The following is an 18,735-nucleotide window of genomic DNA, read 5'->3' on the forward strand; positions in this document are numbered from 1 at the left end:
AGGGTCACTTTTTTCCTGGGGGGGGCCTCTCCCCTTTGTGGGGCCTTAAATGAGGCCATAATGTCTGATTGCTTTGTTGGGGTCTTCCTGATGGAAGCTGTTTTTACCTCCTCCTCCTCGTTTGAGCCGGGCTCTCCGCATCCTACCGCCTCTTCAACACCACGTCCATCCAGGTCTTCGTATGAGGGGGTGTTGAGGAGTGACGGATAGCACCACTGGAGCTCTGAGCTCTCCTCCCTTCCCCACTCCTTCAAGCCCCCATCATCCCCATCTTTCTCCAGCGATGTGTTGCTGCTGCCCAGTTCAGACCCGCTGATTGGCTGGTCACTGTCAGACCCACCGTCCTCCTGGCTCTGATTGGATAACGAGAGAAAGACGCCACTGGAGTCAGACTCCAGCGTCAGGTTGGAGTCCGGAGAGCTGTCCTCCTTATTGGAGCTAGAAAAAAAAACACAAAGCAGTCAAATGAATCCTGGGTCCCCATGAGTCCCCTGAGCTCCTGTTTCTCTGCCACAGATGCAGCCAGAACTGTTCTGACCCACTTAGGAAGCCATGGATGTGTTGCCATCACACCGCGTGGCGACGTCATGCTCAGGATGACAGACACCTTATTATCAGCGCATTAGCTGTGCGCTGGGCTCAGACATGTGTCTGCCTTGATTAGCCACTGACAGCGCTCATATCAAGAGGCTGATTGCCACTAATCTGATGAGGACGCGTTCAGCAAAGGGCATTTCAGTCACGCTGTGTGCTCTCCTTCCCATACCGCTGCAAATTAAATCACTTTCCTCACACGTCACTGCCACTCGGTCTAATGTGCTCCCTACACCTGACAACTTCACAGGAGTCATTGGATTCGCTATCAATGTCCCCGTCCCTCCGTGTTCTGACGAAGGACGAGGTAGAACCCAGATATATGCAGATAATCTGGTTCCATGTCTCCCCGTTGGTGATTTTATTGGTAGCAACATGAATCCGCTGTGAGCTGCTATAACGAGAGCTCTGGTGTGCTCATATGCACTGAATGTTCCTCCCAAAGGGCAGCACTCATGTTCTTCCATTATGACGCGTTCCTCTCTGATAACGGCTCTCTGAAATAAAAGCACGACGCATTTCTATGTCCATTAAAACAAAGAGAACCGACCATTTGAATCTCCTGCTGACTCACCAAATATATATATATATATATATATCCACATTTAAAGTGGAGCCTGAAGGATTTTTCTCTTTCTGCATAATTATGGTGAAATTTTATGCACATTTTGTAACTTTTTAAGTCGCGTAATGTAGCTGATATTAACTACATTGTGATATCCTGATTTGTAAGTCACTTTGGATCTAAGTGTCTGACAAACAGAATAATCTGAAGATTTACAGTCAGGTGCTTCTCCTGAAACCAGAATTTCATGTACGTTGTTGGTTCTTATTAATGTGCACCGTCACAAGATACCTGGCATCATTTCTCCAGGGCTACTGGCCTCTGTCCCGCTCGTCCATGTCACTTTTACTCCATCAGAAAAACATTTAATGACACCTGTCAGATCTGCTCGTTTAAAACCCACATAGATTCTGAAGAAAAGTCTCAGAACTTTTGTCTTACAAACTAAAGCTGGAGGAAAATCTGCTAATTACATGTGGTGTGACTCACGGTTCTATGTTTGAACCATTAACCTATTGGTGTTACTCATAGTTTAGCATCCATTCATTTCTGACATGTAATTACTGAAATGTACAATCCCAACACAACCCCCCCCCCCACATATATCTCTGTGAAAGTACATCAGAAACAGAAATCATCGGTGAAGAAACTGAAAAAGCTCTTCATTATGATAGTGATGTGTAACTATCAATTGTTCCAAAAATAAAGTTCAAACTAAATAAAACAATGTAATATGGTTGCATTCTTTTACTTTTGTGAAAATATGATTCTAATACATCAGAAATTACCTCGGTCCAACAGCGGGTGTGCTTGCAGATTTAGCTGACCAGTCACTAGTTGACCTGTCAGTATCTGGTGGTGTCAAAGTCATTGCACTCAGCTCCAAACTGACCTGGGATCTGCTGCTCACTCCTGAGAAGATATTAGAATTTAACAATTAAACAACAATTCAACAAGAGTCACAAATCAGCCACCCTGTACTAAACTCTCTAAATGTTTGGATGTGATTAAAACCTTGAACCCTGAATGAGACGTTTAAAGTGTTAATAGACAAAATGTTCTGGATGGATGGATGGATGATGATGATGATGATGATGATGATGATGATGATGATGATGATGATGATGATAATGATGATGATAAAGAGTGATGATGATGACAATGACAATGACGATGATGATGATGATGACGATGATAGTGATGATAGTAACCCCCCCCCCCTCGCACACACACACACACACACACACACACACACGTTTTAAATTGAAACCCTAATTAAAGTTTATCAATGCTTTGGAGACCAAACTTCAAAAATGAATGGTATAGAGTAGGGTGGTCAAAATATTCAATCCCTCCATATAATCAATACTAAAAAAAATTATATCAGTATAGAATCAGTATAAACTGACCCATTCGCCCAAAGTGTTGCACAACAGACGCTTTACCTGCAGCTGTACCTGCAGCTTTACCTGAATATAATGACTTCGCAGGCAGACATCTGACTTCATGCATCATGTTAAGCCACTTTACATCTCTGAAGGCTGGCTTCTTAGTAATTCCACCAAGTAGTCCGCAAACAGTGAAGTGTGATCCAAACAAGTTCAGTTTACTTTATCACAACAATATCCACATTTCTTAAGCATATGTACACCACGCTTCACCTGACAGCCAGTCTGTCAACACATGACCAACATGTTTTACTTTGTCTGCGACACTCAGTAAGACTGCAGAAGTTTTAAACTTTACTTTGTCTCTGATTTCAGCCTGTTTGCTGTTCCAGAAGAGAATATGCGACTGCTGCATCCTAGATTCTCAAAGGAGCGCTTCCGCAGGTCCTTCATCCCAGCTGCTGTCAGACTTTATAATCTCTGCTGCTCACAACAGACTCCATTACTGTTTCTATGCTGGTGGTTGCACAGGTTTGGATCTGATCATGAATCATTTACACTGTCTCTCAGATGTCCATTTTTACAATGTTTAGCTACTCTGGGAGTATTTGTACAACTATGTATATTGTCTTCTTACATGGTTCTGTAAATAGGCTGATGTCTTTGTTCTTATACTTCTGGTTGTCTAGGTGGTGTCCTGAAAATGACGTGGGCTACATTGATAACTGGAGAACTTTCTGGGGAAAACCTGGTCTGATCCGGAGAGACGGCATCCATCCCACTTTGGATGGTGCAGCTCTTCTTTCTAGAAATCTGGCCGGATTTATTAGTTCTCCTAAATGCTGACAACCCAGGGTCCAGACCAGGAAGCAGAGCCGTAGTTTAACACACCTCTCTGCAGCTTCTGTACTGTTAACCACCCATTATCCTATTGAGACGGTGTCTTTCCCACGGCCAAAACTTAACAGATCAAAGACTGATCTAAAAGGAACAAATCATAAAAATCTAATAAAAATCAATACGGCTCACCTTGAACCATAACCATTGTTCTCCAATCTGCATTGTTTGTTATTTAATTTCTTACCTTTTAGTTCTGTCATTTTCTCTTCATAGAAGGTACACCTGGTCTGGTGTTAGCTGTGACATAATAAGGGGAGGCAGATCATTCTCTATCACCATCAACCATAGAAAGTACTCCTGGGTCAATGTGAGCTTCTGTGCTTTCTGTGTCTCTGCTCTGTCTTCTCTAACATAGAAAGTACTCCTGGGTCAATGTGAGCTTCTGAGCTTTCTGTGTCTCTGCTCTGTCTTCTCTAACATAGAAAGTACTCCTGGGTCAATGTGAGCTTCTGTGCTTTCTGTGTCTCTGCTCTGTCTTCTCTACCATAGAAAGTACTCCTGGGTCAATGTGAGCTTCTGAGCTTTCTGTGTCTCTGCTCTGTCTTCTCTAACATAGAAAGTACTCCTGGGTCAATGTGAGCTTCTGTGCTTTCTGTGTCTCTGCTCTGTCTTCTCTAACATAGAAAGTACTCCTGGGTCAATGTGAGCTTCTGTGCTTTCTGTGTCTCTGCTCTGTCTTCTCTAACATAGAAAGTACTCCTGGGTCAATGTGAGCTTCTGAGCTTTCTGTGTCTCTGCTCTGTCTTCTCTAACATAGAAAGTACTCCTGGGTCAATGTGAGCTTCTGTGCTTTCTGTGTCTCTGCTCTGTCTTCTCTAACATAGAAAGTACTCCTGGGTCAATGTGAGCTTCTGTGCTTTCTGTGTATCTGCTCTGTCTTCTCTAACATAGAAAGTACTCCTGGGTCAATGTGAGCTTCTGAGCTTTCTGTGTCTCTGCTCTGTCTTCTCTAACATAGAAAGTACTCCTGGGTCAATGTGAGCTTCTGTGCTTTCTGTGTCTCTGCTCTGTCTTCTCTAAGCCCCAGTGGGTGGAGGCAGATGAGCGTTCACACTGAGCCTGGTTCTGGTTCTGCTGGAGGTTCTCCTCCCTGTTAAAGGGGAGTTTTCCTCTCCACTGTCGCTTCATGCATGCTCAGTATGAGGGATTGCTGCAAAGCCATCAACAATGCAGACGACTGTCCACTGTGGCTCTACGCTCTTTCAGGAGGAGTGAATGCTGCTTGGAGAGACTTGATGCAACCTGCTGGGTTTCCTTAGAGAGGAAACTTTCTCACCAACCTGGAGGATCTGATGGAGTCTGATGTTAATTGGAGCTATAGAAATAAAACTGAATTGATTGTTCTTGTGTAGGAGAAGATTCCCCCCAGCCCCACCTGTTGCTGCTGCTTCAGATGTGAATTGGCACTATATAAATAAAATTTAATTGAAATTGAATAGTTGAACTGAAACATTGCATTATACCACAATTTGCTGTATTGTCTACTAACCATTGCAGAGTATTTAAAGCTCAATCTGTTGGAGAAAACTCAGACGTAAATAGTTGGCTGCAGTCAAAATACGGGACAAAGCATATCCTGTACGGGACAGTTAGCAAACCTAGACACACTTAAATGTCCCTATTGTGGGACAATAAAGGTATTTCTATTCTATCCTATTTATTGACAAGACATAAAAGTGTTTTTCAGGGGAAGTTTCTCAGTAAGGCAAACGGACAAGAAAAACACAATGTGAAACAATGCTACATCCAAAGCTAATGCTACGAGCTGACGCTATGACACAGATGTATGACACAGCAACATAAAATGTTGAGAAAAGCTCCTTTACCTGCAACAATGTAGGAGTAAAGCTCCTGAACAATATAAGCTAATGCTGACAATGCAATGCAAACAATCCATATTGCATTGTTTTCTCACATTATTCTGTAAATCGGCTGCTGTCATCTCAACAAATGATTTTTACTTTTCACTTCATTATCTTCTGCTATATAATTTCGTTTTTTATTGATATTATTTAAACTAAGATGTAACTCTGGTGTATCCTGTCTATGTGTTTTTGCCATTGTCATGCCAATCAGTTCTAATTCTCTACTTCTCTACTGGTGTGCACGTTTAAATCTCACACATGCTTGCTCATTGGTGTCTGCCGCATGCTCGACTCTGACAAACCGTACTCCGCCAGCTCTGCGCTCGTTCCCAAAAATACCCAGAGACATAGCCAAGCCCAAGTACAGAGCTGGTTGAGAAGGAGCTGTAGGTAAATTCCAGAAAGAAATAAAAGACACATACATGCATCTATAAATAAAAGAAAAACCTGAAAAAAATAGTAAGATTCAAATCAAATGCTCAAATAATTATGTTGGAAATAAATAGAGAAAAAAATGTGAACATCAGTTAGATTATAAACAAGGGCAAAGTAAATAAATATAATATTTTAAACATTTAAGACATAAGAATAAATATAAAATCATTTCAGGTTTTTTAATTTGTTTGTACATTTTAAATGTATTGGTTTATTTATTGGTTTTGGTCCTCCACACCTTTAGCTGCGCTTTAGAAAAATACATAATTTATGTGTTAAAGAGCAGACCAGGCAATCACTACAGAGGTCCAAATCTAAAGCCAGAGAAATGAGATCCTAATAACGTAAGAGAAACAAATATGCCACTGTTGCTATGGCAACATGCTCTTCGCCCACAAAGTTTTTTATGCTTTTGCCGCACAATGAATATAAAGAGTGGGACACAGACAGATCGAACACATTTAGCTGTGTAGCTAAAGTGTAGAAATTCTGTTCTGTAAAATGTAGAAATATTGAACTTTTTCTCCAACAGATTTGCAGAATTCTGAAGAGCAGGACGTGTGAAACTGCAGACTTAATTACACTCAGACATGTTTTTTGATCTATATAATTGGATAATCTACAACTTTGAAGCTCATATCCTGCAAAATGTACTTTTTAGCCCTTAAATACATTTTGTTGTGTACTTGAAATCTCAGGAGAGCAGAAACGCTGATTCTAATCTGTAGATATCTTTATATAATGTTTGAGTCATTTGGTTTTCTCTGTTCTAATCCATTTTTTTAACAAGCACGTCAAAGTATTTGCTGGGAAGCAGCTGAACAAGGCTTACCAATTTCGCATAGCCACACTTTTATTTCTGTAATCCAAGCTGAAGGATGCTGAAGCTACAAATGGATCAGAGCAAATGTTCGATTGTTGGTTCTACCAACCCACACAGTTCACACCGTCCCCCCAGCAGATAGAAACATGGCTGATTGGGGTGGAGAGGAACGCTCTGCGACCTGGAGGGGGGCGGGTGAGAAGAGCTTCCTTTAGATTTAAAGAGACGGCACCCAAACACGTTGCTTTCAGATGCACCTCAGTAAAGGGCAAAATACGGGTTGTGGGGGAACAATAACACTTTACAGTCTAACTTTATATAGATTCCCATATAGGAAGGAATGATATGTCCCCTGTAAAACCAGGCATTAATTGCTGGACTTCATCAAAGTACAAACTATACATCTCTACTGATTCAGTCAATAGCAACATTTATTGCTATTGAAGAGCAAATATAAGATACTTCTACTGAACCAGTAAATGAAACAATTAAATGTGGTCTATTAAATATAAGGTCTCTCCCTCCAAAGACTTTGTTAGTAAATGAATTGATTTCTGATAATCAGATTGATTTGTTTTGTCTCACAGAAACCTGGCTACAAGAGGACTACGTTAGTATAAATGAGTCAACCCCCTCCAGTTATTCAAATTTCCACATTCCCAGATCTGTGGGAAGAGGAGGAGGAGTGGCAACCATCTTTCAGTCTGATTTATTAATTAGTCCCAGGCCAATTATTAACTACAGTTCTTTTGAACATTTAACCCTCAGTTTCCCTCATCCAAACTGAAAAGCAATAAAACCTCTTCTGTTTGTTGTTTTGTATCGTCCACCAGGCCCTTACACTCAGTTTTTGGATCAGCTGTCAGACTTCTTATCTGATTTGGTGATAAACACTGACAAGGTTATTATAGTGGGTGATTTTAACATTCATTGCAACATTGAAACCAATTATCTAATTGTAGTCTTTATTATTATCTTAGATTCAATTGGCTTTTCTCAAAACATCTGCTAACCTGACCCCTTTTTCCTTCATACTCTAGACCTTGTGCTGACATTTCTCATTAAGTGTGAACAACTTCATGTATATCCTCACAACCCTGTCTTGTGTGATCATTTTTCATATGCAACCTTTGAGTTTAATCTAACCCAGTACCTTTTAATAGGTTATGTGCCTCTCTGCACTTCAGGTTGGTTTGACATAACTGTAAGTGCTTAGCAGAAGGAGACACACTGGCTGAAATATACTTATGCTTTCTCAACCTCAGCATGTTAAGAGGTTAAATTTAAAGTTTCTCAACGTTTTTCAACCCTGCAGTGTGTGACAGCTCCACACTCTAAAGCCCATTTCAGATCATAAGACCACAATAAAAACAACCACGAAAACCTTATGATGGATTAATCGAGACTCTTTATGCTAATACTTCATCTTTGATTATGGAACCAAAGAGGCCTCCCTGAAACTTGCATGTTTCCAATGAGCAATGCATAAGGTTGGAAATTCCTAATTCCAGCCATAGGACTGAGCCATCAGGGCATGTTAAGGGTATGTGAGTTCCTCTCAAGGTAAACAGGGCATAATATTTGTGTTTAACTTCAACCATCCATTCCAGGCTGGGACCTTTCTGGCAACGTTAAACAGTTTCCGTCCTGTTTTAATTTGATAGTGGTTTTCTTTTGTGCTTTCAGTCCATGTTGCTTTCTGTGTTAGTGTCACACCAGGTTTCATCACCCTCGTTGTATATTAGGTCAGTGCTTATAGCTGTTTCTGTACATATGCACGGTATGTACTGCGACCTCTATAAACTACAAAAGCTTAGAAGAGATCATTCAGCAGCTAAGTTCCTCCTCCAGCTGCCTTGATGTTCTACCCACAGCGTTCTTTAAGAAAGTTTTACCTGTCATAGCGTCTGATTTGACTCAGATAATAAACGCGTCCCTTCTGTCAGGTGTTTTCCTCCAGTCCCTAAAAACAGCAATTATCAAACCACTGCTGAAAAAGAACAATTTAGACAAACTTCTACTCCAGAACTACAGGCCCATCTCAAACCTCCTTTATCAGTAGATTATAGAAAAAGCTGAGTTTCAACAATTAAACACCTTCTTAACAACGACCAGCCGCTTTGACGTTTTCCAGTCAGGTTTCCTCACCACAGTACAGAGACCGCCCTGATCAAGGTGCTGGTTCTGTTGGACCTCAGAACCTCAGTGCTGGTTCTATTGGATCTCAGAAGCTCAGTGCTGGTTCTATTGGACCTCAGTGCAGCATTGATACTGTGGATCACTCCATCCTGTTAGAACATCTGGAGAACTGGGTCGGCCTCTCTGCTACAGCTCTCCACTGGTTTAAATCCTACTTAAAGGACTTTTAGTGTCAGCAGGTAACTTTACATCAGAGACGACATAAATCACATGTGGGGTTCCCCAAGGGTCCATCCTGGGTTCCTCCTGTTCTAGATCTCCATGCTCCTCTAGCTCAGATCATAAACATCATCAGCTACCATCACTATGCAGACGACACACAGCTCTACATCACCATGTCACCAGGTGACTATGAACCAGTTCAGCCTCTGAGGAAATAGAAGAAATCAATGCAGGAGGAGACAAAATGTTCTTTAACTGAATAAAAACAAGACTAAGAACGTAGAGAACATGGACCCGGTTCTGAAGTCCTCACTAAGACTAAGAACGTAGAGAACATGGACCCGGTTCTGAAGTCCTCACTAAGACTAAGAATGTAGAGAACATGGACCCGGTTCTGAAGTCCTCACTAAGACTAAGAACGTAGAGAACATGGACCCGGTTCTGAAGTCCTCACTAAGACTAAGAACGTAGAGAACATGGACCCGGTTCTGAAGTCCTCACTAAGACTAAGAACGTAGAGAACATGGACCCGGTTCTGAAGTCCTTCCACTAAGACTAAGAATGTAGAGAACATGGACCCGGTTCTGAAGTCCTCACTAAGACTAAGAACGTAGAGAACATGGACCCGGTTCTGAAGTCCTTCCACTAAGACTAAGAATGTAGAGAACATGGACCCGGTTCTGAAGTCCTCACTAAGACTAAGAACGTAGAGAACATGGACCCGGTTCTGAAGTCCTTCCACTAAGACTAAGAACGTAGAGAACATGGACCCGGTTCTGAAGTCCTCACTAAGACTAAGAACGTAGAGAACATGGACCCGGTTCTGAAGTCCTTCCATGGCTCCCTGGATCTCAGAGAATAGACTTTAAAATCCTTCTGTTAGTCTATAAATCCCTGAATTAGCTCCTAAATCCATCACAGACTTGTTATCAGGGCATCAACCCTCCAGACCACTCAGGTCTTCTGGCTCCAGCCTGCTCTGCAGAACCAGAACCAGAACCAGACATGGAGAAGCAGCATTTAGTTCCTATGCTCCACTGATCTGGAACAAACTCCCAGAAAACTGGAAAAGTGCTGAAAGCCTAAATTCCTTTAAATTAAGATTAAAAACATGTTTGTTCAGGATTAACTTTAAATGTTAATGTTGGAGTTTGAGTCTAAATTGTCTGATTCTGGATCTGACCTGCTGCTCCAATGTGCTTCCCTCTGTAATGTCCTCTGTCTTTGTAATGCTTCCTTTCCTCTGTTTGTTATTTTGTTCTGTTCATGTGCAGCACTTTGAGTCATCTTATTACTGAGCAGTGTTTTGTAAATAAACTTGCCTTCTAAGCATTTATCAAGAAAAATGTAATGAAATTTCAAACTGACATTGTATTAAATCTATAAAATTATCAGAAAGTTGGAGGGCTAAAAGGGCCAAAATTAAATAAATATATCATGAAATAAATAAATGTGAATTTACCATGAATTAACCAAATCTTCCATTATATAATTCAATGTACTATTTATTTATTTAATATATCATTAGGTAAATAAACATCTCATTAAATTATGAAAAGGACAATAAAATAATTAAATATGTCATTAGATAATTAAATATAACCTTTAATCTGTGACGTTAAATAAATGTAATTTTTTAAATACATTAATTTAAATATACATGTATATTACTCTGTATTTATTTATTTCATGGCCTCCATGCTGTACCTTATCATTAAATTATTGAAACTGTCAACTTAACTCATCAAACTCAGTGGGCGGGACTAAGGAAGCTAGTATAGAGACCATGACGTCTGATTGGCTGCTTCACACAGCAAGTCAAAACAATCTCTACCAAGTTTGCTGTGACTCTGAGGTCAACAGTTTTCAGGAAAATGTGGAAATATATGGAAGTCCAATAATTTGTTGGAATTTACTCAACACAAACTGGATCCACATTTACACCTTAGTTTGGTCTGAATAAGGTTAGGAGAGCGCATTAGCCAGTGTTAGCCAGCGGCTAATGTTGATCTCCTCTGCTTCCTACATGCTGGACCGCACTGAGCTCTCTGAACTTCTAACAGTCTCTATAGGAGCCACCAGAATCCTGCCTGTTTGACGGGTTTGACGGGTGAAGTTGACCGTTTAAATAAAAGCTAAACGGCCTGTACCTCTACAGCAGCTAATCAAGTCCTGATGTCCCCAACATCCAGTGATTCACATATTTATTCTGGGCCAGACTGACAGAAGCAGAGCTGCCAGACAATCAGCCACCAGCAGCCACAGTGTCTTGCCCAAGGACACAACCACTGAAACAGTTAGAGGGGTTTGAACCAGCAACCCGCCTGTTACAGGACAAACTCCTTACCTCCTGTGTCACTCTCGCCTGACCAAAATAGTTTCATGACGAGTCTGCTGCACAGAAGCCATGAAATATATAAATACAGAGTCAAATAATTATATGTATATATTCAAATTAATCTATTTTTAAAAAATGCAATTAATTATTTAATATTATCACTCAAAATATATATTTAAATATTTAATGGTACTTTATATATATATATATATATATATATATATATATATATATATATATATATATATATATATACATATATATATATATATATATATATAAATGGTAAATGTACATTTATTTATTAATTTTGTCCCTTAGACTCTCTGCAGGGACAACAAACCTAAATGAAACAGCAGACAAGCTTAAATTGGAGGCAAATGGAGTTTCGCTCAGTTTTTCTGCATGTTGATTCCCATCACCCGCTGGAGCACAAACTCTGTTATCAGAACTCTGAGTTATGGAGAACCAACAAGAACCCAAGCAGGTCAGGAAACCACTGCCAGCCTGTGGTTGGAAAACCAACACTGTGTTGAACACAGAGGAGAAAACAGAGAGACGCAGAAACATCGTCATTCCACACGTGTCAGCAGGTTCTGAGAAACCCAGGAGAGTTTTCTTCAAACATAACATACCAGTAAATGTCAGACCTAATCACTCCCAGACAGAACCGGGTTCCTCCCAGAGTCAGAACATCAGCTGAGCGGCGTTGTGTCTGCGGTCCAAAGCAGCGAGGACGGCTCAGACTCCATCAGAGAAACTAAACTATGAACGTCTGGAGCAGCAGGAGGTCCTCTGGTACCTCCAGAACAAAGGAGACACTGCTGGGGACAATGAGGTCCAGATGTTGGACAGGGAGAACAGATGTTAGAAAGAGGCTGAAAGAAGCCATCTTGGTCCAAAGAGCAAAGCCATCAGAGATCAGAGGAGGAGGATGGAGCTTCAGCTCCTCAGAGTTTACAGCTCGGTCCTCCATCACGTTCCAGAGAGATTACATCAGCATCTCATCATGGTTCAGGAGACCAAGTCCTCCACTCACACCAAGCAGCAGCTTCTAACCACCAGGACAGTGATGGTGGGTCACTGGTTCTGACCTGGACTGGTTCTAGGAGGATGGACCTCCATGTCCTTAGAAACATCAGCGCTCCACCTGCAGGTAGATCAGAGCCTCCAGAGCTGATAGAGACACCTGGACAGGTGAGGAAACGTCTTCAGGAGAACTGAGAGAAAGTCCTGCTGCCTCTGATTTATGTTTGCTGATGATGAGCCGATATCTGAGAATTAGCTCTGGCAGCCTAAATGAATTAAATAAAAACCAAACCAGGAGTTGGATCTTTATGGGATGTTCCTGGCTAAATGAAAGCCAAACAAAAGACATACACATGATGCCAAATGTAATAAGACTAAAGACAATCATAGGTAAGTTAAATATGGTATACCTGTGTGAAGGGGAGCCTTGTCTCTTTGGGGCCCCGGGTGTGTTTGGTACATGTCGGCCCGTTCCTTCCCCGCTTCCAGCAGGGTTGGGTATCCATCCCTGTGAGGCTGTGACAGGTCCAGGTGTTCCAGGTCAGAGTCCAGCTCCCTGGCCCTCCTCTCTAACTCCGTCAGGCTGAGCTCAGAGGCTGCTGAGGACGGAGGGTGGGAGCCCCCAAAGCCGATCGGTGGTCGGAGGAGAGGCCAACGCTGCAGGGAGCCTAGAGGGGAATCTGGATCTCCTTTGCCTGCTTCACGTTTCTCCCAGCTGTCGTCCCAAAGAGTGTTGACCATGTCAAGGACAACATCCCAACCCTCCACACCTCCTTCCTCTCCAGGAGTCACTCCTTCTCTTCCAAACAGCTCACCTTCCTCTGGCGCTAGCTTTGTTTCCAGCTCCACATCTTGTTCCTGTAGCTCTTTTGTAAAAACCTTAACCTGGACTCCTTCATCCTTCACTTTTTCTGGCTTTATTTCTGCATCTATGTCTTTTTTCAGTTCCTTATTTTTGGTAACATCTCTCTGAATTATTTCTTCCACATTTCTTTCCACTTTGTCTTGCTCGGTGTCCATCACAACAACCTTCTGAGCATTTAGAGTCTCTTCTCTCTTCTCCTCCTTTCCTTTCTTTTCCTCTTTCTCTGTCTTCTCCTTACTTTGCTCCCCTCGTTTCTCCCGGCTTCTGGATCTCCTAGGTTCCTCTTGCTCCCTGCAGACCCTCCAGTGCTCAAGGTTCTGCTCCCTCAGGGAGGCCCGGCCTACCAAGCCGCTCCCCTGACCGGGCTCTGGGTGAGCGGGCTCCCTCAGTGAGCATCGCCCTACGATGGGGTTCATCAGACTTGATAAGGGGTTCTCTGAGCCGTGCCGCAGGTGCGGATGCCTCTTCTCCAGTGCTGACAAGACCGAAGGAAGTGGGGGAAGGATGGGAAGGTTGTGGAGCGCCCCGCCCTGACGGACAGTCCTCTTTCGGACCATGATTCTGCGAGGCCAGGTGGACTCGGTGCCCTCAGGTGGGCCGGCTGATTCAAAGTCTCCAAACCTCTTGTTTTCTCGGGGGCTTAGCACTCCTGGACGCATTCCTGTGGCGGTGCCTGGTCGAGACCTGGAGCAGGACTTGGAGGATTTAGATTTGGATCTTGAGCTTTTCACAGCATGACCTGATTTTGTTTTACCAGAATCTTCACATTTTTCCTCTTCTTGGTCTGCAGGAGCAGCTTCAGGAGCAGCTTCAGGAACAGCTTCAGGGTTTTCTCCAGCCACGGGGCTGACCTGAGGTTCCCCTGGAGTTTCAGCATGGTTGGCAGTCTCGCTCTCTTTTACGCCTCCATGACTGATCCCTGCTTCTGGTCCATCCTCTGGCTTAGAACCAGAAGCAATCTTAGAGTCAGCTTTAGCTTCTACACTGGACTCACACGTTACAACAGTAGATTTTGGTTTAGGTTCGGCGTCTGTTCCAGCCTGTTGGAAGTTAATGTTAACTCCTGGATCATGCTTGGTCTCAGGATCAAGAGCAGCTTGGACCTGAGCTTTGTCTGCAGGACCAGCCGTCTTCTCAGTGTTCGAGTGTTCAGGTACACGTTCTTGTCGAGTCATAGCTGCGCCGGTTTTCTCCATGCTTTTTGTGACTCCTTTATATCCGTCCTTATTCTCCATCCCAGACTGCACTTTTCCTTCCAGATCCCGACCTCCTGGCCGTGTCTTCACCTGAGAGCCCATCCTCTTCTCAGGTACGTTCTTCACACTAGACCTGGAGCCGTTGTTGTGTTTATTTAAGCTCTCGGCTCGATGGTGCTCCTGGTGTCCTGCTCTCATTTCTGCCTCAGAGATGTTTCCAGTCATGACTTCACTGATTAACCTGGGTCCACACCCCGATTTACTGTCCACCAACACCAAACTCACGCTGTCGCACCTAGGCACCCCCCCACCACCGACGCCTTCAGGGCCAACCTTAGACCCAGCTCTGTTCCTGCCCACTGCTCCAGTGCCCATCCTGGGAGCAGCGCTGGGGGAGGGAGAGGGGGAGGGCTGGGGGAGCAGCAGGGGTGTTGTGTCCAAACCGTGGTCGGACTCTATAAACACAGAGTCTCTGTCTGAACGTAGAGGAACCGGTCCGACGTATCCAAAGGTCCCAAAAGTGGATGTCTCCCTTCTCTCCCGTTCTCGGGCTCTCTCCCTCTCGAGCCTCCCCCTCTCCCTCTCTCTCTCCCACTCCCGCTGAGCCCATCCCCGCTCCATCTCTCGCTCCCGCTCTCTTTCCCAGTCCCTGTCCCGCTCGCTGCGGCCCCACCCGCCTCCTCGCTCCCTGAGGTCCTGCTCCAGGTCATGAGCAGACAGCTGGACCAGGGGGGCCCTGTAGGGCGACCTTCTGAGCTCATGAGGAGGAGACAGCCTCAGGCTCTGTGTTTGGGAGTAATGTCTTGGCTGGATGACATGGGGAGGGGAACAGCGTAGCGATTGGCTCTGACTGGGACGAGGTTTGGCTGGGGAGAAAAATACTGGCGTGTGGTATCCGGATGAAAGAGGAGAGCCGGAGAAGGGTGAGATGAGAGGCGAGGTGAGTGAGGAGGACTGCCCTGCAGCAGGATAGTGCCCTGGATTCAGATAGCCTCCTCCTCCTCCTCCTCCTCTGTCTATTATATCTGCTGCAGGAATCTCCACACACTCCAAGGGTTTTGGAGACGACATTGCTTTCCAGGAGTGCCGGCTCTCTCTGCCCTTCGTGCTGTCTCCGTGGTGGTGGTGGTGGTAATGGTGGTGTTTCTTTGAGGAGGAGGACACTCCCGGAGCAGAAAATGAGGACACGGAGGGAGAGACGGATCGGTTGAAATGTCCCTGAGAGTGACAGCCATTAATGTCCTCTACTCCAAGCTTTAGGGAATCATAGATGGCTCTCTCATCCAGGCGCCGGACAAACGACGGGTTTGGAGTTAAGGACCGAGGCTGTGGATCAAACATGTCTGACCTGCTGACTCTCAGGGAGCCGCTGGTGGAGTAGCTAAAACTCCCGTCTCCACCTCCATCCCGCCGCACCGACCCCCCAGAGTGGTGGTGATGGTTGTCAATCTGCTGGTTTATGCACATGGTGTCATAAATGGAGCGCTGTGGTACGTAACCATCTCCATAACTCCCTTCAATCCCAACATCACGCCCTCCCACTCCCCCATCCCCAAGTCCGTGTTTCTCCAGGCAGCATGAGCTCTTCCTGAAGCAACCAGGACGGCTGAGAGGCTTGCCCATGATTGGTGGAGGGGGCTGGTGGGAGGCACGTCTACAGCTTGAAGAGTGAATCGTGAAGTCTTTAGTGTGACTGAATGTGAGTGAAAACGTTTTTCAAACTACTGCAGACCGTGTAAGATATGCGGCAGCTATTTTTAGGAAGACCATAAGGACCATTAACAGATGCCAATTCAAAAACCTTTTAAAAATCCTTGTTCTGCAGTGAAGAACTAAATCGTCTTCCTTCTGCTTTCATGTAAAGTCAGAAGATTCTTGATGTTAGTCTGAAAGTTCCATAAAATATCCTTCCTTCAAAGGCTCCATGTCATGACAAAACCATAAACATCAAATCCAAAATCAAATCCCCAGTTGAAAAATATTCCAATTCAATTCAAAAAGCATGAAAACATCAAACTGGTATTTTTTATTTCCACTTGGTAAGTTCGTCTTCTCTCCTACTCCTCTCACATCGTGACAGCATTCGTATTTATTCTGCTTGTTTATTGTTCTGTCTGTTTAGCGCCAATTAAATGTCCTTCCAGCAGAGCTTTTGTCCGTCAGACACAGAGCGACAGAAAGAGGGAGTAAAGAGGATGGAGGATGGGATCCAGTCTGACCGGCTCGTCTCATTCTGCTGCTGCGTGATGATCAACATCTCCTGCATACGGAAAAACAAACATATAAATATGATGGAGGGCATCTTATAAAAAGTCAGTTTTTACACATTAATATAATCTTAAAATGCCAACGCTGCCTCTGGAGTCATTTCCCAATGATATGTTTTAGTACATAGCACACTGTCTTCTATTGATTACAAAATTAGACTCACTAAAGTTAAGTCATGCAAACAGGTTAAAATCAACAGACCAACGGTACCGATCCAACATTTGCTCATCAACACTCAGAATCAGGGCTGCTTTTAAATGCACGTTCTTCTAAGTTGGTATTATGAAGGCTGCTCCACACCCTCACATTGCAGGAACATACATTTCTGTTTCACTACAGGGTTAAACCTGGAGGTGTGACACCTTCCAAACCCAATCTACCTGCTTATGTTTTAGAGTGATGGGTCTAAATCACATGGATCCCAAACAGGAACCTGTTGTGAGGAACAACGAGACAAATAATGTAGGAGTCTTCTCAGTCATGGTTTGTTTAGGTCAAAGCTGCACAGGGCTAGCTTCAGGAAAATCGTTGACAATGTTCTTCTATCTATTCATGTTGGACGTTGGCACCAAGGTTTGAAAATGATTACAACCCTGACCTGAACATTTTCCATTTACATGTTGGGAAACCAGTAGGATTTCCAAAAAGTGAGCAGGGTGAATATAATAAGCAACTCAAGCAAACAGCATGTTTTTTAGCTCCTTGTGCATGCTAGCACTGTGCAAAGCAGTCTGCTAATGCTGGATGAGAAGTACCAGGACTAATTGAAGAGCGTTTCAGGAAGGAAATCACCTGGAGCACTCCCTGAACATCAAACCATTTCCTTCAAAACTGTCATTCTGGATCTGGGAGTAACACCAAACTGTGTTCGACTGGAGTTGGAAACCAGCAAGGTTTGCTAACGTAGACGCAAAGGGACCAGATCAACCACTACGAGCAAAGCAAGCTAACAACGTATGATACATTTCAGCATTTCAGCTCTGCAGCAACATGTTCACTGACAGAGGTTGCACTGGTCCACCTGTGGAATTAATTTAATGAGAAACATGTTTTCCATCATGTTTAATATGAGACTGATAGCATTAAATACAATGCTCGGCAGCCATGTTGGATTTTTAGATCAAACTCTGACCTTAGGGTTGTTATAGTGGATTTTTATGATCTGTAGGTCATAAATATGGACTTCCAAGAAATTACACAGTGTGACAAAATTAAATTATGTGTTTCCAATAATGACTTATAACCCAAAAGCCTGGAAAACTACTAATAGCAATATTAATAGTTTTCTTACTGCATTCAAACATTATACCAACATGTTTAATCCAGAGGTTGGTCAGAACTACATTTTAAGGGATTTTTTCTGTAAAAACAATATTCACGATAAACATCTTTTTAATTTTCAGTCTAATCCCTTTTAATGTTTTGTTAATTAGGATCCATCTCAGCATGTTTCACATCTCATTAATCCTTCCAGTAAGGACACAACACAGAATCTCAACCTGCATTTTCCCTCTCATAGATGAGCCGAGTGCAGAGCTAAATTTAGATGTCCTAGTAATTCCTTTGGGGAACTTTAAGGAAGTTATATCTTAGAGGAACACCTACCCACCACTCTTGCACAATGAGAAATAGGGACGCTGAAAGACTTGGATTAATATGGATGATGAACAAATGGCAGCATATTAGGCAGTTGGATGAAAACACCCATCCTAATGAACATCAGAGCCAAAAATAAAGTTAATTTCCATTCAAAGCAGTTTCCACCATCACAGGAGAGATTTAGGATTAGAACGATGATCTTTACCTCTAACTATGACATCACAACCGAGACCCCAGTGGGAGAAAAGTTACCATTACAGATTAACTCAGTAATGGCAAATGAAAAGAGAACATTTAAAATTTGATCAGTTATATTTCAAGAAACATCTTAAAACTCCGATCTTTGAATATATGAATGAATATCCATTTGAAATGTACTGATGAATAGTCATAAGCGGCTAATTTACATGCACTAGTGATGCAAATGGGTTTATCTGTGTCAAAGGAGCCTATTGATAGTTGAGATCCTGCTTCCCCCCCACCCTGAACCACCGGCGGTCGATAAAAGA

General features: G+C 43.2%; 1 protein-coding gene across 1 annotated transcript in view; it reads right to left on the reverse strand.

The window, feature by feature from the left end:
• LOC105917353 overlaps positions 1-15,360 on the reverse strand; it is a 19,546-nt gene extending 4,186 nt beyond the window's left edge. Inside the window, exons 1-3 of the mRNA XM_036135094.1 lie at positions 12,709-15,360; positions 1,948-2,071; positions 1-438 (exon numbers count right to left, since the gene is read on the reverse strand). The exon at positions 1-438 is cut by the window's left edge and continues 420 nt beyond it. Of these exons, the coding sequence (XP_035990987.1) occupies positions 1-438; positions 1,948-2,071; positions 12,709-14,980 (2,834 nt within the window). The 5' untranslated portion in view covers positions 14,981-15,360. The remainder of the gene's footprint in view (positions 439-1,947; positions 2,072-12,708) is intronic.
• Positions 15,361-18,735: the final 3,375 nt, after the last annotated feature.

This window comes from Fundulus heteroclitus, unplaced genomic scaffold (genome assembly GCF_011125445.2).
Source record: "Fundulus heteroclitus isolate FHET01 unplaced genomic scaffold, MU-UCD_Fhet_4.1 scaffold_99, whole genome shotgun sequence".
NCBI lineage: Eukaryota > Metazoa > Chordata > Actinopteri > Cyprinodontiformes > Fundulidae > Fundulus > Fundulus heteroclitus.